Source organism: Dasypus novemcinctus, chromosome 20, assembly GCF_030445035.2.
Source record: "Dasypus novemcinctus isolate mDasNov1 chromosome 20, mDasNov1.1.hap2, whole genome shotgun sequence".
Lineage (NCBI taxonomy): Eukaryota > Metazoa > Chordata > Mammalia > Cingulata > Dasypodidae > Dasypus > Dasypus novemcinctus.
Window position 1 is genome coordinate 16980505 of NC_080692.1, and position 25380 is coordinate 17005884.

The 25380-nt window shown below is 60.4% G+C and overlaps 1 protein-coding gene and 1 non-coding gene across 6 annotated transcripts in view; both read left to right on the forward strand.

Annotated features, from left to right (window-relative positions):
• The window catches only part of MICAL3 (microtubule associated monooxygenase, calponin and LIM domain containing 3), a 204097-nt gene that overhangs the window by 171273 nt on the left and 7444 nt on the right, over window positions 1-25380 (forward strand). For 2 of the 5 annotated variants that reach the window (XM_071210096.1, XM_071210093.1), the window contains 9 exons: window positions 3157-3270; window positions 3928-4074; window positions 4209-4291; window positions 5343-7152; window positions 7463-7557; window positions 11582-11632; window positions 12754-12864; window positions 13382-13475; window positions 17682-17732. In XM_071210096.1, the coding sequence (XP_071066197.1) occupies window positions 3157-3270; window positions 3928-4074; window positions 4209-4291; window positions 5343-7152; window positions 7463-7557; window positions 11582-11632; window positions 12754-12864; window positions 13382-13475; window positions 17682-17732 (2556 nt within the window). The remainder of the gene's footprint in view (window positions 1-3156; window positions 3271-3927; window positions 4075-4208; window positions 4292-5342; window positions 7153-7462; window positions 7558-11581; window positions 11633-12753; window positions 12865-13381; window positions 13476-17681; window positions 17733-25380) is intronic. The other 3 variants (XM_058282477.2, XM_071210094.1, XM_071210095.1) reach the window with 2 other exon arrangements.
• On the forward strand, window positions 21593-21696 carry LOC111763763 (U6 spliceosomal RNA). The gene has a single exon (XR_002796562.1). It is a non-coding gene; the product is annotated as a U6 spliceosomal RNA (small nuclear RNA).

A 25380-nucleotide genomic window follows, 5' to 3' on the forward strand; every position in this document is an offset into this window, starting at 1 on the left:
CAAACCGACGCTCACCTCCAGGCCTGCGGGCCAGGGCAGGGCAGCATCGTCCCCAGGGCAGAGGCCAGCTCATTTTACCAGGAGGCGCTGGGTCCCCAAGTTCAAACTCTGTGGGAACCAGGCAGGGTAGCCACTAGGTAGGAAGGTGAAGGAATCAGCCACTATCCTGCAAACCTACGAGGTGTTAGAGAAGGAAGCAGCCAGGATTCAGAGGGAGTGTATAAAAAAGTGACCGGCGAGGAGGGGAGAGAGGTGGGTTGGTGGGTGTTCCGCTCAAGGCATCGCCAGGTAGGGTGGCAGCCAGAGCTCAGGTGCAGGTACAGGTGTCTCTCTAGGTACTTAGGCCGAGAGAGAGTGGAAAAACACGAGTTGTCCTTTCTGGATTTTTCTGGAGATGTGTTTCTCAGCAAGGGGGCTTTTGGGATAGGACATCCTTGGTCCCCATCCTTTTAATGTGGGGAGCCCCCCTTCCACCTGTACCCCTTAGCGGGTGTCGTGAAGACCGCCGAGAAGCCGCCCCGCTTGGGGGAGCGTGGTGCGGCCCCCTGGAGAGAGCCCCCAGCCCAGCAGTGACTTTTGAGGGCAGATCGCGCTCCCAGGTCTTTGCCACCAGCCTCTTCCCACCCCCTCCCACAGGCCCCCCCACGGCAGCTCATGCGCTGCCAGGAGGCGCTTCCCACAGAGAGGAGAGAGAGAAGGCCCCATGGGCAGAGGCCCTGGCTGTCCCCTAGGTAGTCCGCAGCCGTGGGGTGGCTGGACAGGGCCGAGGTGTGGACACTCCAGCCACGACCACATCCCAGCTGGCAGCGGAGAGGGGCCCAGAGCCCCGGCGTCGGCAAGCCCCTGCTTCCGTCATCGCGGCTCACCCACTGCGTGGCAGCTTCTGGCACCTTGCGCTGCATCTTAACCGAGGTTTAATCCACCCCTGAAGCTGCGTCTCCCGACACCTGCTGCTGCTGCTTCGATGTTTCTCCCTTGCTTGTGTTTGCCGTACGCGACGACCGCCCCTCTTGGGGCCGCCCCAGGCGTGTTCGGTTCTCCGTCTGCATCCATGGCAGGCCCTTAGCATAACGCCTCAGCCGGAGATCCCCGCAACGCCCAGAGCTCAGCCGGGCCGGGGCGTCCCGTGTCGCGGTCTCCCTCGTGCTGGCGTCCGGTCGACCAGCCGGCACAGGCATGGAGCGGCCATCGCTGTGCCCAGCACTCATAGGTGCCCCCAGGCAGGCGCAGCGAGGTGGGCCTTCTCCTGGGAGGATCCCCGGCTGTGCACTTACGGGGTCCTTATCCCAGCAGCCCCCGAAGCACCCAGGGCTGGCCTGGTGACACCCCTGCAACCTGCAGGCTGAGCGGCTGCCAAAGAAGTGTAGGGAGAAGAGGTGCCTGCCTGCGTAACCTTTTCCAAAATGGTGTGGTGTGACCGAGGCACTCATGGTCCAATACGGAGCTCACGCTTAGAAGGGGCCCCAGGAGCTCGTTGGTGGGGTGTGTGCACATGCCTCGTGGCGTCAAGCCTGGGGCGTCGCTCCCCCTGGTTTTAGGCGAGGTCTTCCTCGGTGGCCCAAAGCCCTGTCACCCACAGACATGTTAGACCCACGGCAGTGGCTGCGTGGCTTCTCCCCCGTGTTTCCCAGCCAATGCCATGATCGTGGCCCCACGAGCAGCTCCGCATCTCAGGAGGCACGTGGTGGGCACCGTCGGCCAACCTACAACTTACCCCAGAAAGCTCCCGCCCATCCCGTAACCTGCCCTCCCTGCTGCCTTCCAAACCTATTTCCCATAGTTCTCCGAAAACTCGTTCTGGGCTGTCCTTTCCTTATTAACATGCTGTGCATAAAAGACAAGCCCCCAGCTTAAGGAATTACTAAAGGAACAAAAACTTGAAGAGCTGCCCCCTAAGTCAAGAGAAATACTGAATCGCAGGCCCTGTCCCTCACCCCACCACTTGGTCTGCGTTAGAAGCTTGCCCTGGTGGCGCCTCCAGGGCTTCCGCCAGGCCGGGGGCGCCGTGTTGCTCAGTTGCGCTCTGAGGCGGTGGCTTCAGGGGTCTAGCGGTGCGTTACAGGGCTGGCCCCCTCCCGTGCCAGCCCGGCCTTTAAGAAACTCATCCCACTGTGCAGCAGTGCACACACACACACACACACCCCAGGGCTCTGGTCCCTTGTACCTGCACAGCAGAGCAAAACCCCAGAGTGACGCGGGGGTGGCTGCGCTTAGGGCTCCGGAGAGGCCCAGAGCGGCCCTGACGGACAGGCCGCTGATCTCGGTGGCGCTGGTACTTTGCAGCACCCTTTAGAGCAGGGCTCCTCGTTTCTCTCAGCTGCTTCCTCCTAACCTGCGCTGTTTGTGGGTTTTAAGCATGTGGGGGGCGTGTGCGTGTGTTTGTGTGTGTGTGTGTGTGTGAGAGAAAGAGGGAGGGAGGGAGGGAGAGCTGGCTCCACCTCAGAGAAGCTGAACTGTGCTTTGCCCTCACCTGGTGGCAGCGGAGGGCCTCTCGCAGGCCAGGGAACGGACCTTACGTGCCCCTTCGTCCTGTTCTCTGAATTGCCCGAGCGAAGCTGCCACCTCTGCGGGTGACGGGGGCAGAGCCCACGTTGTGTGCCACCCCCGGCGGGCACCCAGATGGGACGTGTGGCCACAAGCACACCACCTGACCCCACAGCTCGGCTCTGACCCCGAAAGATGGGAGCTAGAAACGGCCCCCCAGGTGGACTGCTGGGCAGCAGTCGGCACAGTGCCGGGCACCCAGGCCCTCGGTGATGGGACGCCACGCCCAACGCCAGGAGCCCAGCCCTGACCTCCTGGGCCTGAGGAGCCACGTGTTCCTGCTGTCCCCCAGGTGGAGGCTCTCACCGCAGCCGCTGGAGGAGAGGACGGGCCAGGCCCCTGGCTGCTCCTTCCCTGCCTCTTGGCCCTTCCAGGATGGAGAAATGCCGGCCTGAGTGCACAGGGGGCCTTGCCCTCCCAGCCCCCCTACCCTTAGGTCTGACTCCCAGGGGGGCCCAGATATAGGCCCTTCAGAGCCGCCGCCTCCCCGCTCCTCACCGTGTCCCCAGCTCCGAGGACACCGCGGCCGCTTTCACACCTGCCGAGGCAGGCTGTCTGTCCGTGTGGCTGGCTGCCTGTCCTTTCCTTTCTTTGAACATTTCTGCTTTACAGTCTCGTTCAATAAGAATGACCTGGAGGAAGATGTGGACTCGGAGCCTGCAGAGATTGAAGGGGAAGCAGCGGAGAACGGGGACACAGGGGACACCGGTGCTGAGCTGGATGATGGTACGGGGACCCCGGAGCCTACCCACCCCGCCCTGGTGAAGCCCCCGCCCCCCAGAGCTCAGAGAGGATCAGAAGTCCACGTCGACCCAGAACCAAGGGGCTCCTGGTCCTTGTTCTGCCGCTCACTTGGGGCGCATCTCGTGTCACCTGCCGCGGGCCACTGTTGGACATCGGTGGCGTTCGCTGAGTGCAGGTTGAGACCTAATCAGGGGCTTCATCTGGGGCCTTTGGTCCAGTAGATGCCTTCTGAGAGCCACACGTAAAGAGGTGGTGCTTCACGACTTGCAGCTCAGCTTGTGGGGAAGCAGGCGCAGGGCCTGGAAGACACAGGCCGGGCGAGGTGGTGAGGAGGCAGGCAGCGGGCCCACCACGGGCCGCTGCGGCTGAATTTAAGAGAGGGGGGCAGCGCAGGCTCTGGTGAGACCACCGCCACGCAGGGGAGGCCGGGCTCTGGTCTCAGGGAGGGGCCCTCAGAAGCACTGTAAGGGCCGGAGGCAGGGTCAGCCACCAGCCCGCATCCCCGCCCAGACGTCCAGTGGTCATGAGGACGCTGATTGTCGGAGGGGACTGCTGCCCAGGCAGGGCGGGCGCTGGGGAGGGAGCCTGGCCTCGCCCAAGACGTGCCCTGGGCTCTGTGCCCTCCCTTCCCTCCACCAGATCAGCACTGGTCCGACGACGTCCCCTCCGACGCCGAAACGGAGCTTCGCTTGCGGCACCAGGAAGAGGTGGAAGCGGAGCTGGAGCTGAGGGTGTCAGAGAATGAGGGGGAGACGCCACCCCCCACGCCAAAGCGACAGGAGAGAGGTGAGCCCGGGCTCCTGGCAGAAGTGGCTTCCGGAATCCCTGCCAAGCAGCAAGAGCGCGAGGAGTGGCACAAAAGGCTAGATCCTCCGGTGGCTTCTGCCCTATTTCCGTTGCCAACCCCCTTGTCTTTCCAGGGCCCTCCCCGGCCTCCAGCCCCAGCCGGTCCCCTGAGGAGCAAGCTGTTCTCTTCTCCCCATTGCAGAGCCCAGTGGCCGAGGTAAGGGCTGGGGCTCGCCGTGGCGGCCGGGGGAGCCGATGGACCTGAGTGCGTGCGTCCAGCCCTCCCTCACCTCAGGCCCCTGGCGTGCCCCACCAGGACGGGGCGCGAAGCCTCCTCCATCGGGGAAACTTTAAAAAAGTCCCGTGCTCAGTGAGAATGGACTGCCCAGGGTTCTAGCTTTTTCCTCGTGGGCAGAAGGCGTCTGAGCAGAGCCCCCCCCACCCCAGACCTCAGCACCCACCACCTCTTCACACCTTCTGTCGTGGCCACAGCGTGTGCCTTGCATACAATCGACTTATTTTCAGATCAGAGCAGCGATACTTGCAAAGTCACTGGTTTGAGGGTGACAGATGCGTTTTTGCCCTTCACATTCTGTTCAAGTGCACACACATAACTCTTCAAAGTAGAGCCAGTCCGGCTCCCGGGGGCAGGGGAAGCACGCCCAGGGAAATGGCATGGCAGGGAGCGCAGCTGTTCAGGGGGAAACGGCTGGGGAAGCGCTCCCTGGAAGATGGTCAGGGCATCGGGTTTGCCCTTTGGGATTTTAGGACACGCATAACTATCCAGTGATCTCATCTGTGAAATGAAACAGGGAGCTTGAGAGACGCTTAGTGTAGTGATAGAGGATTTGTGCAAGAATATTTGTGGCCCTTTGAGCTTCTGGGGGACAATTTGATCATAACAGAGCATAGAAAATTGCTGTCTAAAATCTTTTTTACAGCGATGGCCCCACGTTGGCGTAGCGAGGCCCTTTGAGCTCTGTGGGGTCGGTGGCGGGAGAGGGGGAGCTGAATTCACTGGTTCCTTTGGGCCAGGGTTCATTTCAGGGGACAAAGAAGGGATATGTTTGCGATGCACAAAACTCTGAAGGCCCGGTCTGTTCAGACCAAGTATAGCGGTTCTAAAAACGGGGTGAAGAGCAGACAGTGAGAATTGGAGACACTTAAGTGAGAGTTAAAACCAGGGAGAGAGGACGGCGTTGCACAAGCACAGGCCCCTTGGGAGAGCCTGTTCCCCAAGCGCTGGTGAAGTCTGCCTCTTCCTACAGGGCGCCCGCACCCCGTTTGCCCCTGCGGCCAGCAAGGCAAGCTCACCAGAGCAGCGCTTCTTTCCTGAGCCCCTGCTCCCCGAAGAGACGCCCCGTGCCAACGTCCCCACGGGCCAGCAGCCCGTGCTCTCTCCCATCCGCTGCCAGCCCATGGCCTTGCCGGAAGCCAGGACGCCCCCCTCCCCAGCCGGCCTGCGGCTGGTGCCCCCGCCAGCCACCCCTGCCAGCCCCCGTGCCCAGCTCCCCATCTGCTCCCAGCCCCAGCCGGCCTCTGAGGCCAACATGCCCTCGCCCACCGTGCCCTCGCCCACTGCGTCTCCCATACGCTTCCAGCCCGGCCCGGCCAACACGTCCACCCCCCTGGCCCCCCGGCCCGAGAAGAGCCACAGGGAGCCCAGGGACAGGCTGGACGAGGCGCTGAAGCGGAGCGACCTGGTGGAGGAGTTCTGGGTGAAGAGTGCCGAGATCCGCCGCAGCCTGGGCCTCACACCCGTGGACCGAGGCAAGGGGCCCGAGGCCGGCCCGCCCGCGCCCACGTCCCTCGCGTCCTACCCGGTGGAGCAGCCGCGGCGGGACGAGGGCCTCCGCCTGCTCAAGCCCCCGCCGGCCCCCAAGAGGCTGGGCCTGGCTGCGTGGGAGGGCACGCAGCCCTCGCTGCTGACCCCCAAGTCCCCATCCGACAGGGAGCTGAGGAGCGCCCCCGATGAGCGCAGAGACCTGTCGAGCAGCTCGGGCCTGGGCCTGCAGGGCAGCTCGTCCAACATGCGCACGCTGGGCAGCCAGAGCTTTAACACCTCCGACTCGGCCCTGCTGACGCCGCCCTCCAGCCCGCCGCCCCCGCCCCCCGACGAGGAGCCCGCCACGCTGGGCAGGACGCGGCCGCAGCCCGGCCAGCGCCAGGGCACCGCACCCAGGGCCCCGGCCGGCCCGCCGCCGCCCCCCGCCGCCGCCATCCTGCGGCCCCCCCGGGAGCCGGCCCGGCCCCCCCGGGAGGAGGCGCGCAAGTCCTTCGCGGAGAGCGTGGACGAGATCCCCTTCGCCGACGACGTTGAGGACACCTATGACGACCAGACGGAAGACTCGAGCCTGCAGGAGAAGTTCTTCACGCCCCCCTCCTGCTGGGCCCGGCCCGAGAAGCCGCTGGGCCCGGCGCCGGCCAAGGAGAACGGGAGGCTGCCCGCCCCGGAGGCCGGGGTCCTGCCGCAGAAGCGGGGGCTGCCCCTGGTCTCTCCCGAGGCCAAGGAGCTGGCCGAGGAGCGCATGCGGGCCCGCGAGAAGCGCGTGAAGAGCCAGGCACTGCGGGACGCCATGGCCCAGCAGCTGAGCAGGATGAAGGAGATGGAGATGGCCAGGCCCCCCCGCGGCGGCGCCCACAAAGCATCCTCCGTGCCCCCCAAGGGCCAGGAACGCGGCCCCGAGCCCCCAGGACGGCCCAGCCTCGGGGGCCCCGAGCAGCCCGCCCCGAAGCGTGAGGCAGCCACGCCGCCCGCCGAGCCAGAGGGCCCGGACGGCTCCGTCACCTCGTCCGAGGGCTCCAGCGGCAAGAGCAAGAAGCGGTCGTCGCTCTTCTCTCCTCGCAAGAGCAAGAAGGAGAAGAAGCCCAAGGGCAATGGCCTCTCGGCTGAGAGGCCCAGCCCGAGCCTCCCCGAGGAGGCCGCTGCCAAGCCCAGGTCCCTGTGGAAGTCGGTCTTCTCGGGGTACAGAAGGGACAAGAAGAAGAAGGGCGATGACAAGTCGTGCTCCAGCACTCCGTCCAGCGGGGCCACGGCCGGCTCCGGGCGCCGCCAGGTGTCCCCCGTCGTGAGGGCAGGTACGCTGGGGCCGGGGCGCCCCGGGCAGGGTGGGCGTTCTCGGGGCATGGGTGCGGCCCGCTCAGGTGCGTGGGGGCTCGCCAAGCCGATCCTGCCTGAGAAGAAGCTGCCGAGATCCAGCTTGAAGCTGGTCGAGGGAGACCCGGGAGGTGTGCCCCTTCCTCCGGGCACAGCGCCCCGGGTGGGCCTGGTATTGAGCAGGGCGGGGGCGGCGCTGCCAGGGGGCTCCGGGCAGGCATCCAGCCTCTCCCCGAGCTCCACGGGTGCTGCCAGGCCCCCGCACACTCACGCCTGCCCCCCACCCCCCAGAGCTGCAGCTGCGGCGCCAGCTGAGCTTCTCCGAGGACTCGGACCTCTCCAGTGACGACATCCTCGACAGGTCCTCCCAGAAATCCAGGCGAGAGGTAGGTGCCTCCCCCGGGGTCAGAGGCCTCAGCTCCGTGCGTTTGGGTCCGTCTTGGGCGGGGAGGGGAGGGAAAGCCAGTGGGCAGCCAGGGACCAGCAGCGAGTGCGAGCAGGCCACCCAGCCTGGGGCGCAGAGGGGCCTTGAAGCGAGCAGCGGGGGCCGTTCTCGCCCCCACGGCGGGAGGTCCTGGGCACAGCTCCCCGGCAAAGGGCCGGAGACCTTCCACGCAAAACCTCGGCGCAACTTCAGGAAGCGTCCTGGCGCCGTCCGGGAGGTCCCGTGTAGCATCCCCCACCTCCCCCCGCACCCACCCAGAATGTCCAGAGAAGGGGACCCTTGCCCCAGGGCGGGCGTGAGGCCGGGTGTGGTGCCGGCATCTGGACGCTAGGTGGGAAGGTCCCGCCAAGGCCGGGTCAGGCCGCAGTGGGCCTGCTCGTCCCCTGCCCCGAGATCTTCCAGCTAGAGATCTGTTGGCATTAAAGCAGCCTGCTGGGAACCTGGCCAAGGCCCCGCGGGGTGCCGGGGGCTCGGGCGCGGTCCCTCGCTGTGAAGCCTGCCTCTGCGCGGCGTGAAGCCTGGATTCTCAAGGCCTTCCCAGGCATGGCCTGGCGCGGTCAAGTTGGAGGAGGGAGAAGGTGTCTTGGTCACAGGGATGGGGTAGGGGTCTCTGCGCGCACTGCGCCTCCCTCTCCGTTGCCAAGGCCCCTGCTCACCCTCCCGGCCAAGATGGCGCTTCCGGGTGCCTTGCTCCTCCCCGCTTAGAGCGGGAATCTCCCCAGAGCATCACGCATCTGCCCTGCGGAGCTTCCTGGGGCAGGGGCTCGAGTCCTCCTCTCGTCTTCCAGGAAGCCCCGAGCCGTTCTCTGGCCACAGAGCAGCCCGGGGTGGGGTACAGGACCGGCCCGTCCAGGAGGGGCGAGCCCACTGCCTCTTGCAGGGCCCCCCACCTGCTCCCACCCCTTTTACTGCCCTGGCACATTGGGGAGAGTCGGTGGTTTTTCCTCTCACCTCATTCTGGATTCGTGCGTCTCCCTCGGCCACGGTGGCGCCAGCTCTCTCCCCGCCCTGGCCTTCTCAGATCCAGGCCAGCCCCAGCTGAGGTTTGGGGTTCTGTGTCAGGCCCCCAGGGGTTGGTGGCAGGTACTGCTGTGCAGGTGCCCCAAGCCTCCCCAGCCCGTGGCATCAGCCGACCTGGGCATGGCCCCTGGGCGTGTATGTGAGCCCATACGCACACCCTGGCACCCGGAGACAGACTCACGGGGACGACCCCAGCCTCCCACTGCCTGTTTGTGGGGGTCACAAGCTCCCCCTCCACGGGTGCTATGGTGGTCGGGTCTCTATGCCGCTTCTTTGCTAATGAATGTTGTGCCTAAATGCCGAGGGCCGGACCACCAGGGCCAGCGCCGCACACCAGCACTGCCCATGGCCGCAGCCTCCCAGGGCCTGGCAGGTCTAGGGGCCCAGGCAACCACTTTCCTGCTCTCTGCTTGATCCCCAAGCATAGCGCCCTCGCCAGAGTGGCCCTGGAGGTCTCTTGCTCCATCCGGGGCCACGGACAAAGCGCCAAGGATGACGCCAGCCTGGCGTGCTGCCCAACACCCGCTGCTGTGCCACAGGTGTGCTGGGCGAGAGTTGGACAGGAAACCTAAAGCAAAGCACACAAAAGCGGCTTTTCAGGACATTTTAGGAACAACTGAGGAAATGTGATTATGTGCCATATATATAATAGCATGTAAATTCATTGTAAGTGGTATTGGTGCTCTAGTTAGGTTAGGGTAACTTCCCTGTTCTTACACGTGCTTAAGTATTTAGGGACCGAGGATAAGTGTCTACAAATGATCCAGAAAACACAAAAAAAGATTCATAATAGAGCAAAACCAAATGTGTGGCAAAATGTTAACATTTGGCAATTCTGGGTGAAGGGCTTACTTGCAAGTTTTCTGCAGGTTTGAAAATTCTCAGAATAAAAAATGTGGGGAGGAGCGGGTGCAACTTAGGGGTTTGAGCACCTGTTTCCCATGTACAAGGTCCTGGGTTTAATCCCCAGTACCTCCTTAAAAAAAATGTGGGGAGTGGGGAACCTGAAGTGAGAATGAGATTTGAATTGATTCAAGAGGGCAGGCTCTTGCTGACAGTGCCCCAAATCCCTGTACCAGACCCCACTGTGGCAGCCCACAGTAAATGGTTCCTCTTTAGTTACCAACCCTATTCCTGAGGCAAAGGTTTTATTTGTCTGTATATATATTTTTAAAACCCATTTTATCTTTACTTAAAACATTTACTAAAGAAAACTAAGATAATACAGATTTTTTTTTTAAATCACCTGTAACCCTATTGATAAGACACACCTTAGATGCACCTCTTTTCTTTGCTTCAGACTGATTTTTAATTACAATGAATATGGCTGCTTGTGACCTCTGACCTGTCAGGGGCATGCCCTCTGACCTGTCGCATGCTCACTTTGCTCTCTAGCAGCCCGTCTCCGCTGGCCGTGTTCTGTTGGCACACCGAGGGCCTGCCGTGATTTCTCTCCTCTGGGTGCTGCCCACCAGCCCCAGAAATCAGTACATTACGGAGACAAGGCCACTGCCCCATCCCCTTTCATCTTTACATCAGCCAGGGGCAAAGGCGCTGAGTGCTATCCCTTGTCAGAGTTACTTCCTTCCTATGGCATTTCCCACAGCTGCTTGGGGATCCACTGTTTTTTTGTTGTTTTAAATTTAGAGAATACTTTATTAGTTTCTGTAACCTAACCCATGTAGATAAGATCTTAGATATTTAATACAGGGCATTTCCCCCATACAAATGGAAAAAAAATAAGTTTAACATTCCTAGACCAGCATGGCTGCTAATTTCTGTACGATGCCAACTCAACACAGTGCATCTGGCATACTTTTTCCAAATTGCTTCGTTCAGGGGCTCAATCTAATGGGCTTGTCCCTCTCGTAGTTTGTGGGAGCAGTGAGCCAGCCTGAGGGAGGAGATGCACACTCCAAGTTAGGTGTCCACCAGCAGGCAAGCTCCTTCTTCCCTCACCACAGTGCTCTTGACATGCGGGTCCCCACGGGGTAGTGCCCACTGGTCCGTACCCCCTCGGCAGTGCCCACGGGGTAGTGCCCGCTAGTCCATACCCCCTCGGCAGTGCCCACGGGGTAGTGCCCACTAGTTAGTGACCACAGGGTGGTCTCCACAGAGTGGGGCCCCCAGAGGGGCAAGACCTCACAGGCAGGAGGAGACCGCAGCCTGCCCTGCAGCTCTCAGGCCCCCAGTGCAGGTCCTCCAGATCTGTGCCACCCCCTCCCCACCCCCTTGACACCTTTCGGCCACAACTTGCTTGCCACCACCACCCAACCGCGGGTGGCAAGGAGACCAGGAGAGCAGCGCAGCCAACCCCAGCCCTCCAAGAAGCTGCACCCAAGGCCCACCCGAGCAGCTTCTGGTGGACTCGAGCTCTTCCTGCCATCTCAGCACCTTTCCCTGGGTGTGCCCCAGCAGGGGCCACCAGAGCCCTGTCCAAGGGAGGCGGTGGCCTGGCCCCAGCCCCTTCCACCCAATCCTGTGCAGGGACACTGCCAGGGCAGGCCCTCCAGGAGGGGACGTTGGCTCGGCTGCGTGGTGCCGCCCTGGCTGCGTCCTGCCGCCGCCTTGGTGGTCAGGTAGGAGTGAGGATTGTCACAAGGAGGGACAGCACCTGCCGTCCCGTCTTGAAGCAGTTGAGACTTAGAGGCGCGTGCGCGAGACGGAGTGGAGAAAAGAGAAAGCGGGGCAGGGGGAACCGCGAGGAAGACGCTGGCGGCTCCGTGAGCGGAAGCGCAGCCCGGCCTCCGCGGGGCAGAGCCACCCCAGGTCCCGCCCCGCTCCTATGCAACGTCGTCACACGTCATCACGTGTTTTCGTTTCGTGCTTTTGTTTTAAACTTCTAACTGATTTCGCTCCATCTCCGTGTGCTCCGTTTCTCATTTTGTTTAACTCTCATTATTATTGCTGTTCTGTTTTGTTTTCCGTTGCCATCCCCCTAAAAGTCGATTTATGTACCACACGCCTTGGCACTCAGGAGATCGCGTGCGTCAAAGGTAGCGTCTCGCTCCCGCCGGCTGCTCCCGCTGCATGTGTCTGTGACTAACCCCCGGAGCGCCCGCGCCCGCCCCCCACTAACCCCGCGCACCGGTGCATGGGGCCGGAGCCCACGCCGCCCCGCCGGCGGAACCTTCTGGAGGCGAGGCACGAGGGCCGTGTGTGCGGCGGCTGGAGTGCATGCGCAGTGGCGCGCGGGCCCGGGGGGCGGAGCTGCCCTGTGGGCACCGGCGAGCACCCGCCCACCGCCCCAGGGCACCGCATTCGGCCACCACAGCCACGGCCCCCCGGGGAGCGCCTGTGCCCGGGAACCTCCGCACCCTCCGCGCTCCCAGAACACGAAGATGACCCGGTGCCCCGAATTGAATGTCCAGGTCTCCTTTAAAGTCTGTGGCAGTTTCCCCCTTGTTTTCCTGGAGCCAGAAGGGAAGGCATTCTAAAGTGTTCTAAAGACAGGCACCCGCCCCGCGCGCCCCGCTCCGGCGGCCCAGCGTCGTCGCAGAGCTGCCGGCGGGCCCCGGAGGGCCCCGAGCCCCCCACTGGCCGTGACCGCCCTGTCAGCCTCCGCCCCGGGGTGACCCTGGCCCGCCACGGCCTCCTCCCGCTGCTGGTCTGGAGACCACCCAGGCCCACCCCAGAGTTTCTCCCTCAGCTGTCCTAGAAGGTTTGGGGTTCACCCAGACTTTTCCTCTCCCTCAGCCTCCCGGGAGCAGGAGCATGGGGAAGCACCTTACCTTCCCTGTGGGAAGGGTGCTTGCAGTACCCCCGCCATCTTAGCACACACGCCCTTCCCTGGGAAGTGGGTGGCCTCCCCGAGAAAGGGGGGCCACCTCGCCTTGCCCCCCATCTGTCCCCACCCAGCCTGCGTCCTCGCAGCAGAGGGGCAGTCTCATCCTCGGGCCTTTGGGCACACTCTGTAGCATCGAGGGCCCCCCCCAGGGACCAGGGTCGAGACCCCGCTGAGCTGCTGCAGGGAGTCTGCCCCCACCCCCGCCCATATGCCCCCCACGCCCCGGTCCTGCCCAGACACTGCGGGGGCAGCTGGTTTGTGCCTGGGGCCAGGAGTCCCCGCCTGACGCCGTTGTGCGCCTGCCTGAGGAAGGGCCTCTGTGCTCCCCAGCCACGAACCTACACGGAGGAGGAGCTGAACAGCAAGCTGACGCGGCGCGTGCAGAAGGCGGCGCGGAGGCAGGCCAAGCAGGAGGAGCTCAAGCGGCTGCACCGAGCCCAGGTACCCCCTTGCCATCCCTGCCATCGGCGCTCCCCGTCTTCCCCTCCACCCGACTTGTCATTCACCACGGGGAGGGGCCTCCCTGTTTGAAACCACACGCTTGAGAGGACAGCCCCCTGTTCTCAGGCCACAAGCCTTTGGCTCGGTGCAACTCCCAAGCCCCATTTCCACGGAGCTATCGGAAACGGCGGAGGGCCAAGGTTTTGGTTTTTGGGTTTTTTTTTTTTTTTACTGTTTCCCTTTGGTTGTATGTTTGCCTGATATTAATATCTTTTTTTTTTTTAAGATTTATTTATTTTTTATTTCTCTCCCCTTCTCTGGGTTTGAACCCTGGACCGCCCACATGGTAGGCAGACGCCCTATCAGTTGAGCCAAATCCTCTTCCCTGATATTAATATCTTGTAATATTAACATGCAGTTGTTCAGCTTCATCTCTCGGCTTTGTGCATAAGACCTCAGGACTCCTGGAAGCCGGGAGAGGGGAACTGTGTGCTGAGCCTGTTGTGTTTTATGGCAGATCATCCAACGGCAGTTGGAGCAGGTGGAGGAGAAGCAGCGGCAGCTGGAGGAGAGAGGGGTGGCGGTGGAAAAGGCGCTGCGTGGTGAAGCAGGTACTGTCTTGCAGGATTTTCTGGGTCCCTTCCTCCCTGAGACTCAGGGCTTCCTGTTAAGCCAAGGAAAAGGAATGCGCCTCTGTTTAGCACTGCCCTGAGCCCAGGAATGCCACGAGCCGTCTCTCGCCAGGCCTCGCCACTTGCCTGTAGGGCGCAACCTCCATCTCAGCTGGATGACCAGCCCTGGCTTCCTCTCTTCCCTCCCACCCAGCCACCTCCTCTAGAACACACCTGGGAACGAGGGAGATTGTGCCACAAGGAGCCATCACAGAACTGCACTGGGCAGGGCCCCGCCTGCTCCCTGCCCCCACCCCCTTTCTGCAGTCCTCCCTGGGCTCCCTCACCCACCCAGGACACGAGGACACCCCAGAGCCCACCCCATCATGCGGGGATGGAACATACGGCCCCTCTGGCACTCTGCCCCGTGTGACCCGAGGGCCCCGCGTTTCCCAAAGGACCGTCCCCCAAGGCAGGGCAGGGAGGCTCGGCGTCCCATGGAGAACTGCGGGGCAGGCAGCGGGACTGACCACGGGCCATGGTGGGCGAGGGGACGCAGTCTAGGATGCAGCGGCCGCTCCCTCCAGAGGAAGCGAGGGCTGGGGCTTGGCACAGGTTGGTGCACCCAGAGCACAGGGGCGTTCCTGAGTCACTCGCTAGGTTCCTGGGTGCACCTCTGCCATCGCCCCAATTCTGCCTTCCCAGACAGCCACGCGTCTCAGGCCAGGCTCCGGAAGGGAGACCTGCATCTCCTTGCAGAGAGCACAAGGCTGACAGGGTCAGCACTCAGATTGTGAGGCTGGGGGTGAGGAAAGGCCCTTTCTCCAGTTTCTGGTGTGGCAGGGGTGGAACGTCTCCTGGCAGACGGGCTGTGGAACTCAGAACCAGTAAGAGGCCGCCAGGAGCAGGCCCAGCCGCTGCCGCCGCCTGAGCGTGCTGGGAAGCTGACCGCCGGCCTGGCCCGTGCCGAGTTGGGTTCGTGTTGTTCTGCAGACCGGAAGGTCAAGCGGCTGGGAGAAGGGGGTCAGGTGTGGAAGTAGGTCTCCCGGCAAGGCCCTTCAAGGCCCAGAAAGTGCACCTCACCAGCGATGCCCTTCAGGTGACGAGGTGGGGTCGGGGAGCAAGGTCAGGCTGTGGTGGTTCAGTTTTGTGCCTCATATGGTGCCAGACTTAACGCCTGAGGCCCAGGCCACCAAATGAAATGGAGACACTTGAACCCCCAACCTCCAAAAAGCCAAGAAGCCTGGGACGCACAGCTGTGGAGCAGGACCAGGCCCCTGTGAGGCATAGTGGCGATTCGAGGGTACTTCAAAGAGTCGCAGTCTTCCCAGGGGGCGTCCTGGGGCCCTCCTGGCCTTGTGTCACTCCCTCCTGCCCTGCGGGCTCTGGCTCGGCCTCTCTGGCCAGGCTTGCCCCCTGGGAGGGCACTGGCCCTGGTCCAGCAGAGACGCCCTGCACCAACTGCCTGCAGAAGACACCAGGAGGGAGCCGGGGCCTCCTTTCCTTCTTCCCCACAATTTACTTCCACCAAGGTGGAAACAGGTGGACGGGTCTGTAGACACGTAGAGTAACCCAGCAGCTGGATGCGTCTGCAGCCCACCACCTAGAGCCTCTGCCCCCTGCTCGGGGGCTGCTTCCGTGGCTGAGCACCAGGCGGCTTGTTCCTAAACTGAAGCTCCCTTCTGCCCACTGGCCGCTGTGCAGTTTGAGCCTGAGCCAGCACTTGAAAGAGCCCTTCTACAACGTGCTGCACTCTGCAAGCTGTCAGGCAACCAGAAAATAAACCACTGACGCCGGATTTGGCGAAAATTCACTCTCATGGTTCGGATAACTATGTTTTCATAAACATTTGTACAACCAACATACTATCTAAGTCTGTGGTTTTCAAGCTTATCTTTTAGCAGAACATTTTTACAAACCACATTGTAAGTTTGAGTTTTAAATCAGTAAGCATTAGTCTAAAATGTCAATATACACAAATCTGAAAGTACAGGAAGAGTTGAAAGCTGCAGATGTTAGTAAGTCTCAGCACCCAGTTCACTCCTGGGGCGCAGTATTGAGAAGGTCCTGATTTCCAGATCAGATGGCAACGTAGCTGCAGTTCACACGACCTGATGCTAGAAGCTTACAAGCAGAGCCACTGGATTTTCCTTCCCAGCCAAATCACTGACAAACCAAATAGCCGCTCGTATTCCTTGCAAGTACCCAGTCCCAGACAAGACGCAGCCGACGGGAAATGAGCGCAGACGGCAGCTATTGGACACCGCGTTCTGCCACTTCCTTCCTAAGCCCCTCAGCCTGTGCCAGGAGCCGGCTCCAAGGTCGGCATCTTGCCAGCAACGGCGGGTCCGGGGCGCTCGCCTGCAGTTGGACCCGAGCGATGTAGCTGCCAGCCAGAACTTAAAGAAATAAACGGCATTTCCTCCTCCCCCCACGTGGCAGGGAGGAGCTTGGTCCTGAGGGCCTCACAGGAGTGAGTGGACCCGGCGGTACAGAGGAATGTGCCGACAGCCTTCAGTGGGCAAAAGCTGGCCCGTGTCATACTTGAACTCCGTGTTTTCTCAGTGAGTTCAATGTGCTTGGGAATCGTGTATTTGGGAAATCTCTGGAATGCCTCTTGAAAAGTCCGCGGGTGCCACGGGACACAGTTTGAAAACCACTGACCTAGCCCAAATTTTGAGGCAAGGCTGCACCAAAATGTCTATGCAAAGACACATCAGTTCTGAATTTATTTTATTTTTATTTTATTATTGTTTTATTTTCTATCTAAATTAAAGACAGGCTTGGGAGCTCTGCTGGGAGGTGTCCCGGGATGCACTGGGGACGTTCTCAGGACACGGTGGTTTCTACCATAGGAATATGTTTCCGAAGCCCTTCCTTGCCTTTCCTTGCTGGAAGCCCCTCGCTCGCACAGCCGGCCTCCCACCCCAGCTCGCAGGGCCCTGCTGCTGCCTGCCGGCTGCCGTCGCCAAGGCTGTCTGGCCCCGGTTTCCTCTCCTGCTTCTGCATCCCCCTTGTCAGCCTCGCCATGTCCGGCCGAGCTCCGGCCGCTGTGGCCCCTTTGTTCCTGCTGAGAACTGAGTTTCCCAGCAGTGCCAGCCAGCCCCTGCCCTGAGGCCTGCCCTAAGCGGGGGAATCCACGCACCGCCTCCCTTGTTGGTCTCAGGCTTCCATTGCCCTCAAACGGTCAGACCTCGGCTGCCACCCTGCCCTTCCAGAGAAGCTCTGCCCGCTGCCCTCAGCTTGCCGGCGGCGGGCGGGCGTACGTCCCCCACCAACACAGGCCAGAAGGCGATGGAGACTCCGGCATTACCTCTGGACCTGGGGCGCCCGGAAGGCCATTCCAGGATTGCGTTCTCCTTTCTGTCCTTCTCGAAGGGAAAGGGCTCCCGTGGAACACAGAGGGCCGTCAGGCCCAGCGCTCTAATGGGGAGGCGTGGAGAACAAAGGCAGCCACTTCTGCTGAGCCCCAAGGCTCGCGCGGTTCTACGGAGATGAGGAAGCCTGCCCGAGCTGAGTTTCCAGAGGCCCTTGGCAGCGCCCAGCCTTCGGAGGAGCTCACTGACCCGTGACCCGGCCAGGAGGGCCTGTGGCCGGGGGACAGCAAGAGCCTGCGGGCAGGTGGTGGGCTGAGAACCAGGCACGGTCCAGCTGCGTCCCTGCTTCGAGAGAAGCCCGGCTGACAGCGGAGGCCCAGCCCTTGGAAGACATAGGACCCCCTTCATCTCAAGCCTGCCTGGCAAAGGTGGTTTTGCGAGGAATTGGACACCCGGGCCTTTGGAGTCGCCGTGTGAATTCCCAGGAGAGCCTTGTCCACGATGGAACCCCAGGGTGGGCGTGTGCAGAGCTCTTGGAGGACGCTCGGGCCTTGCCTCCAGCCCCTCAGCCGGGGGCTTCCAGTCCTGAGGGCGGGCACAGCCCCTGGTCTGCCCCTGATCCTGGCGGGCAGGGGTGCCCGGGCATCCCAGGGCTCTCGGCCATCGGGCCCACCGCCAGTGGCTTTGACCGGACCCTCCAGCACCTCCTCCGCCAGGGGCAGAGGCAGCGCACAGGATGCGTATGGCGGGGAGACACATGCGCCCGCCGGTCCCCGCCGCCCCCTGCTCACCGCGCATCTTCCGTGCTTGCTGGCCTCGATTGCTTTGGGTGTGGGGCACAGGAGGGTTTATCTGCTCCAATAACTCTCTCTTCACCAATTCCTTGTAGACTATTGGGGAGAGTCTTATTACAGTGACATCATCGACTTGCATCTGGGTGGTATGTATGGCAGCGTCTTTGCTGACACTAACCCCGCTGACCCGTGCCCCCGCCCGCTGACCCCAACCCCTGCTCACAAACAACAAGAAGAAAGCAACCCGGTAACCACCTGGCAAAAGCACAGGCCCTTTTCCAGCTCAAAACGAAGCAGCACATGGCATCCACCCCACTGCCCAGAGGCCCCAGAGGAAGGTTTGAGGTAGCTCTTGCCGCCAGGGTGATTGTAATTTTTCCTGATAACAAAACTTCAGCCACCCCCGCTCTCAGCCCTAGTTGACAGCCAGCCCGGTCCCGTAATGCTGTTGGGTGGGTTAATGGTAGCAGTACACACTCACAACACTCGAACACGGCCCCTGCCCTGAGTCTCAGCCCTCACGGCTGGCAGGGGCCCCTTCCACGGGGCAGCTGCCCGCACGGCACACCCGAGAACCCGGGTGTGAACGTGGCCTCCGCTGCTGTTGGCAGGGAGATCCAAGTGCATGGGGAGGGCTTCGTTTCCTTGCTCCTTGTCCAAGTTCATGGAGCTTGGGGCTAGGTTGACAGGTGCCCCCAAGGACGGCCCTCTGTCCTCGCTCAGTTCCCTTCAGCGAAGGTGGGAGAGGCCGAGGTGCAGAGGGGTGGCTGCTGGACCAAAAGCAGCAGCAGCAGCAGCACCTGGGAGAAATGCATGCTTGGGGCCCACCCCAGACCTGAACCAGACACCCCAGAGGTGAGGCCCAGATAGCTGTGGTTTCACAAACCTTCGATTCCATGCCCTTTAAAGTGGGAGCATCAGTAGCTAAAGGAATCTGGGACAAACCTCAGCACCTGTGTTAGTGCACAGAAAAAAGTAGCCTGCGAGTTGCATTTCTAGACCGTGGGCAGCTTTTCTTCTGGAAAGCAGCCGTCTTGCAGAGGGGAGGGCCGAGCGGCCAGTCCCGGGGTCAGCCGGCGGCTCCGGCACCTTCTTGGTGGTCTGGCCATCTGACCTCCTCTCCCCTTGGAGGCATCAAGTCCAGAAGTGCTTTTCAGAAGAAGTGCTGGCAAAGACAGTCCTCTCCCCCGCGTTTTACTCTAACCTCGTGCTCAGGAGAGAGCCACTTCTTGGCCCATTCATTAAAAATCAAAGCCATTGTCCTGTGCTTCCAGTTCTAGTCACCCCAGTAAGGAGCTGGGGCTCCCGGCCTCTCCGGGCAGGTCTGACCATTGCTGGGCTCCGCTCACTGTGTCCCGGGCTCCCGGCGACTCCTGCCCCTCCGGAGCCTTCTTCTGGGCCCCAAAGCTCCGGGAGCTCAGGGACGTCCTCAGTCAGGCCACGTGTGCTGTAAAAGGGCTGCTGCTGCCATCCCCATTAACAGCCCCGTCCCTGTCCCCGTCCCCATCCTTGACTCCTCCCCGCCGCCTCTAACACGACCTGGGCCATGTTTCTGTCTATTCTAAATGAACCCTGATGTTACGAAAAAGTTTTCTAAATTTGAATTCTCCTGTCAAAACCCATTTCCTTAAAAGTACGTTCTCCTTCCGTCCCAGCTCGAGGTCCAGGGGCCGGCGCCTCCTTGTCCCCCTGGGGTTCTCTGTTAACAGTTGCTCTGCCCACTGCGCATCGCCACACTCCACTTGAGTGATAGAACACGGTGGGCTCTTCATGGCTAGGTCCTTGGACCCCGGCTGGGAGCTTTTGGATTTAGAATTCTGACAAATTCCAGGGGAAACCAAAATAAGTCGCAAAAAGAAACGCGTGTCTGTAAAACGCACCCGCGGCCCCTGCCACTTGGCTCTCACCAGCCCAACTCCTCGCTTTCCCTTTGTCGGCCCATTACGACTTTCATGTAAAACTTGGACTTCTCTTGGGTTCTCAGCACATCTCCTGCCCTACTAGCAAAGCAGGAAGGAAACATTCCATTCCAGAAGGAGGCACTTGGCGTGTGCAGCACAGGGCACGGGGCCCCCGCCCTGCTCCGTCAAGCCCGGGGAGGCAGCCCTGGGTGCCAGCGTTACAACGCCCCTTTGCAGTTTCTGCAGACATTTCACACTTGGGGCACTTGTCATATACGTTATTTGGCGGGGGGGGGGTTACCTTTCTCAAATCTGGAGCCTGAAATGTAGAGCCTGTTTGTGCCTCCACTCTCAGCTCCCCAAAAGGCTCCCTAAGCCCCACTACCGGGTGGCCGTTCCGACATCATTTCCCATCTGGCGACGGAGACGCTCCCAGCAGCGTTTGGGGTGTCGGCAAGTCCACATCCTGCCCAGAGGCGTCCAGGCTCCTGAACCCTGCCCGGCACTCTGCCCAGCAAACCCTGTGGCCTCAGCTCACTACTTACAGACTCCACGTCTGTGTGAAAAGTCTCTCTGAGCCGTAGAGCATAGAGAATAAAAATGTCTCTTTTCCACATCAGTAGACCTTGTGGTGTCACAGTAACCATTGAAGAGGACACAGGATGACCCTTGGGCAAGAGAGAAAGGGTCCCAGGGTGACTGTGCTCCCCTGGAGCATTTGAACAGGCTCATTCCACCCCAGCCCCCCAAAATCAAATAGACACCTTTAGAAAAAAGCTGCATCTCTCCTGAAGAATTTAGTTTGGAAAAAAATAATAACTCACCTAATTTCTAGTTTCCAACAACCTCACCTTTTGATTTGTGTATCTCAAAGTGAAGTTGAAAGCACACACAGAGTTTAGAAATGTCACATACAGGCCTGGACAGGGATCTTTCACTTCACTGTTGCTGGTGAGTCAGGGTGGGAGGCACAGGGCCCCCATACCCTGGGCCTGCCCGGGTTCCCCCATCCCGAATAGCGGTGTGTGCGCCTCCCGCTTCCGTTTGCTTCCCTTCAGGTGATGTTACTAGATTCGGGCTGGCCTGCACAGTCTGAGCAATAGCCTGGCACTGTTTTTGCTTAGGAACTTGGAAATCCTTAAGATTCTCCATTCTTCTGTGTATGTGCGCGGGGGCTCAATTCTTGCATGCATTTTTATTTTTCTTTGCCTCCATTTTACCCCAATCTAGAGGCGCGTTCTGCGCAGAGCTTTTACTGCACAGGGCATCTCCCGGTCCCGTCTCATGCATGTAGACTGAGCCTGCTGGACCAGGAAGCTTCCTTATCACAACACCTGCTCAGCACTCTGCAGCGCTGCAGACCGGTTGCCTCAATTCTGCGTTAGGGCTGCAGTGCTTGCCACCCTATCCCGGGGGTGCGGGTGGGCCCCTCAGCCTGGCAGCACCAGGGGTGCGGCGTCGGTACTGCAAAAGGCTTCCCAAATTGGGGGTCAGTGTCACCAAGTACCATCTTAGCCCACAGAACATGTGGTTCTTGCGCCCTGGCTGCAGACAGCATAGCCTGAACATCACAGAAAAGAGAAACGAAAGCCCCATTCCTAATCCCTGGACCACTGAGAACGCCCCTCACCCTGGGCGCTCTGCAAGTTTGAGCTGGTAGATGGAGCACAGGCGTGACGTGTGATCCCCCTGCAAGTGCGTCTTAGGAAAAGGCAAACCAAACCACTGGCAGGATCTTTAGCGTTGGCAGGGAGAAAAGGTGCTGCTCCAGCCCTGGGCCCATCACCAGCTAATACCGGGGCGTGGCTGCCCGAGGCAGGAACGAAGTGAGCACTCGACAAGGGGGGCCAGAGGCTGGTCTTGAGCAGGGAGGTGGGACCTGAAAACGAGGACGTGAGCCTGTCTCTGCAGCCCTGACGCCCAAATGTGGCCGCAAGCCTGTTGCTCAGAGGCCCAACGCAAGTCAAAACCCAAGGAACATTTCTACGTCCAGGGATTTCCTAAGGCAGAGCTGAAAGGGAAGTGGCCTCACCTTGGGCTCCGTCACAGAAGATATTTTGTGCTTGATACAAAACAAGCTGCTGTGGCTCAAAAGGGAAACGAGGGTGCTCCTTTAGGCAGCACCTACGCTGAAATTGGAACCATACGGAGATTAGCACGGCCCCCGCGCTGGGATGACCCGCAGATTGACGAAGCCTTCCATATTTTTCCTTCTGGTCTAAAGCCTCGTGATTCAAGTTGACATAACTGTTGAGGGGAAAGGAGGGTGGCCGTTTCCAGCTTAGGAAAGGATGGTGTTGTCCCTTCTGGGAAACCTGGGGGAATGCAGCGTCTCAGGCTGGGACTTGGGGTCCGACATCCCCAGCAGGGCCCGCCCCTGGCTCCCAGGTGCTGCCTGCAACACTCCCTCCTGCTTTCCACCTCTAGTGACGCTCCTTGGTACAGCCTGGGGAAGCTGGAGCGGCTTGACAGAGATACAGGTGCCAAGGGAAGGCAGGTCCCCAGGGCTGCTTGTCAGCCCCAGATCAGCTCCCACATGCCCCTTTTCATTCAGGAATCCTTGAGCCCGGCCCACCCACTCACCTTTTGCTCCCAACCTGGAAATTCTTTCCAGCTTTGGCTCTTCCACACCTGGGGCTCCTTGACCTGCTAACACAGCCCCAGGTATATGGGAGGTGCTCAAGAAGCATTTCTTGTATAAGTGATTAGTGTTTCACATTGTCATTAAAATAAGCCCGTGAGAGGAGTGGATGTAGCTCCCGTGGCTGAGCACCTGCTTCCCATGTATGAGGTCCTGGGTTCGATCCCCAGGACCTCCTAAAAAATAATGAAAAATAAGCCCGCAATCCTTATAAGATATATTGAATAGATTTTACATTAGCACCAGCACAGAAGCCCATGGATTAGATGCACCCGGGCAGAATGACTGCCCTGCAAGTGCAGAGCCCCGAGCCCACTCAGCCAGCCTGTTAGCCCTGGTTTTCGCTGGACTCTGCATGGAGCTGGGCCTGGTCTTGGCCCCTCCTCACTTTGTCATCACGTCTCCACCTCTCCTGGAGAGAGAGCGGCGCCGCGCTTCTGTACCTCTCAGTCTCAGGGTGAGGGCTCTTGGGACTTGGAGAGCCGAAAGGACTGAAGCAGGGCAGATCTATGTCAGATGCCCATCCGTGCTCGGCATCTGGCAGGTGGTCATTTCCCCAGCTCCCCTGACATTTTCACTCCAGGAGCTGCCCTTGGTGGGAGGGGAGAAGCTGCATCTTGGGATGCAGTATCTTGGGGAGGTGAAGGAAGATGGAAATAAAAAAGACAGAGGAGGAGGCAGTTGTGAGAGGCTTCTTCACGTCTCCTCCTATCCCGCCAACCGATCTGACACACATGGGGGCTGGGCCAGCCCTGGCCACACGAGAGCAGGACCTGGAGGGGTGTCTGAGCCGTTCGAGGGCCGAGTGCTGGCGTGGAGAGCACCTCTGATTGGGAGGCGAGGCCTGGCTTTGCTGCATCCCCGGACAAGCTGCTCTTTCCTGTCTGGACCTCTGCAGGACTAGGAGCCGGGGAAGGTGGGTGAGCCTCGGCCTGGCAGCCTTCCTTGCTCTGGGCCAGCTCAGGCTCTTCCCCCGCCTGCCGCAAGTAGCCACCGCCAGCCAGGGCCGCCGCGCGCCTTGCCGGCCCCTGGAGGGGCTTGCTCTCAGCTCAGAATAGAGAGGCAAAGCCACTGCCACATCTTGTCCAGGCTCTGCCACGTCCTGCTTCTTGAACCTCAAATCCCTCGTTGGAAAATGGGGATGAGGAAGTTCATCCAGGTAGCCACGGCGGCCTTTGCCAGGATCAAATGAAAGAGTACGTGTGAGCGCGTCTTGAGACTAGAAAGCACTGTCCTTGCCCATTCCACGTATCACACCAGAGAACAGGGGACAGCATCTTATTGTATGTATATTCTGCTGCTTTTTAAAATTCAGTGACTTGGGGAGCAGATGTGGCTCCAGCAGTTGAGCACAGGCTTCTAACTTGCGAGGTCCCAGGTTTGGTTCCCAGGGCCTCCTAAAAACAGAAAAAGCAGCAAGTAAACAAACTGGGGGGAAAAACCAACTCAGGGGAGCGGATGTGGCTCAGTGGTTGAGCACCAGCTTCCCACATAATGAGGCCCCAGTTTCAATCCCTGGCCCTGGTACTGCAACAACAAAAAAATTCAGTGACTCACATCACCTGCCCCAGATGTCAAGGTGAGGGGAGACTAAGGGAGTGATGACAGAGGGCCCGTTGGCAAAAGAAGTGCCAGTGAAGAGGAAAAGCTTTCGTTGATGGCCACAGTAAAGCAGAGTGTTGGAGGAAGGCAGGGAGGTCCATCTTCTGCCAGAACCAGGTTCCGGGGGAGTTCAGAAATGATAGAAAAAGGAGATGGAAACCCGTTCACCTTGACGACTTCTTAGCCCCAGAACCAAACCAGCGGACCAGATCACCTCTTCTCTCACATCTCCATAAAAGGCAAAGAAAGTACTCTCAAAATCAGCTAGCCCTGTCATTTCAGAGCCTCGTGTGAGCTGGAACTCCCCTTGTGTGACTGGTTTTCCCCCTCAATCTCTTCTAAAATAGCAGTTACCATATGTCTGTTCTGACCATGAAGTGGGGGCATTCCTTAGGGAGGTGCTGGGGCACAGCGGAAGCCTGGGGAAGAGGGTCGTCTGCTCGGCTGCCTCCCGCGCTCCCTGGCAGCCCCCTCACGGGCTGCCTTCTGCCTGGGACGACCACCCCTTTTTCCTGTTTTTTTTCCCCCCAAACGCTTGCTTTACCTGATGTCCCCCTTTTCAAATTTCTTTTCCTGGTTTTTGTTCTGAGCCCACTGTGTCTCTCATTATCGTCTGCCCCAGGAATGGTATAGAGGGATGTGGTCTGCAGAAAAGGAGCTAAAAGCTGTACAGGTATTTTGCCCTGTGCAGAAAGTAGAAACACATTTCCGTGGGTTGGTTGGTTTTGTATTTTAATATGAGTGGGTGCAGACCTCGGGGTGTGTGTAAGTTGTGTGTCGCGTCGCTGTCCCTCACTGGCGAGCGTTGACGCTGTTCTCACCCGCATCACGGCCAGCATGTGCATGCCATCGTCAGTCTCCCAGTAAGGACTAGAAGATTTACCCAGGAGTTCGAGCGCCAGCGCAGACTCTGCGCTTTAGCACAGAACAGGGTGAATGTGGAACAGCAGCTGCCAAGCAGAATGTGGCTTTTAGGAAGAGAACCCTTCGCCCTCTGCGCACCTGCAGGCCATGGTCACGTCTGTTTAGGGCGCTGGATGTGGTCATGACCAGCACTGTGCCACCCAGGAAGAGCTTAAGGGAAGGCCTGGAGCCCCTCCCGGTGCTAACCTGGCGGCCGCCTGCACCCCCAGGCCCCCCGCTCCCCCGGGCTCTGCTGTCCCCTGTGTGTGCTCCTGTGGTTCTGTGATGGTCCCTTGCTAAGCTCCTCTCCCTCTTCCTGAGTCGCCATTGGGTCTCCCCAAGATCTTGGAAACGTCTCCCCCCACAGTGTCGTCCCTCGGTGCCCCACCCATGGCTCTTGCCGGCTTCGTTCCTGTGAGTTTTTGGCTTGTCCTGTCAGCTCCCCCCTTTTGGTCTCGCAGTCCAAAGTGTGACCCCCCCACCCCCCACCGCCGTAGCATTGGACCCTCCACGGAGGTGGAAGGGCCAGAAGGAAAGGGGGCAGTTGACTCTCCCTGGCCCCCAGGTGGTGGCGTCAGGACAGGTGGATGCCCCCTCTGCGTGGACCCGTCCCCCCCACCCTAGAGCTCCAGGCACCACAGTTGTCAGGGCCCCAGGTGCCAAGCACAAGGCCAGGGGGTGCCACCCAGGACGCAGTGCCTCTGCCAGCCCGGCGGCCAGGTGGACCCTGACGTCCCCCGGGTCAGT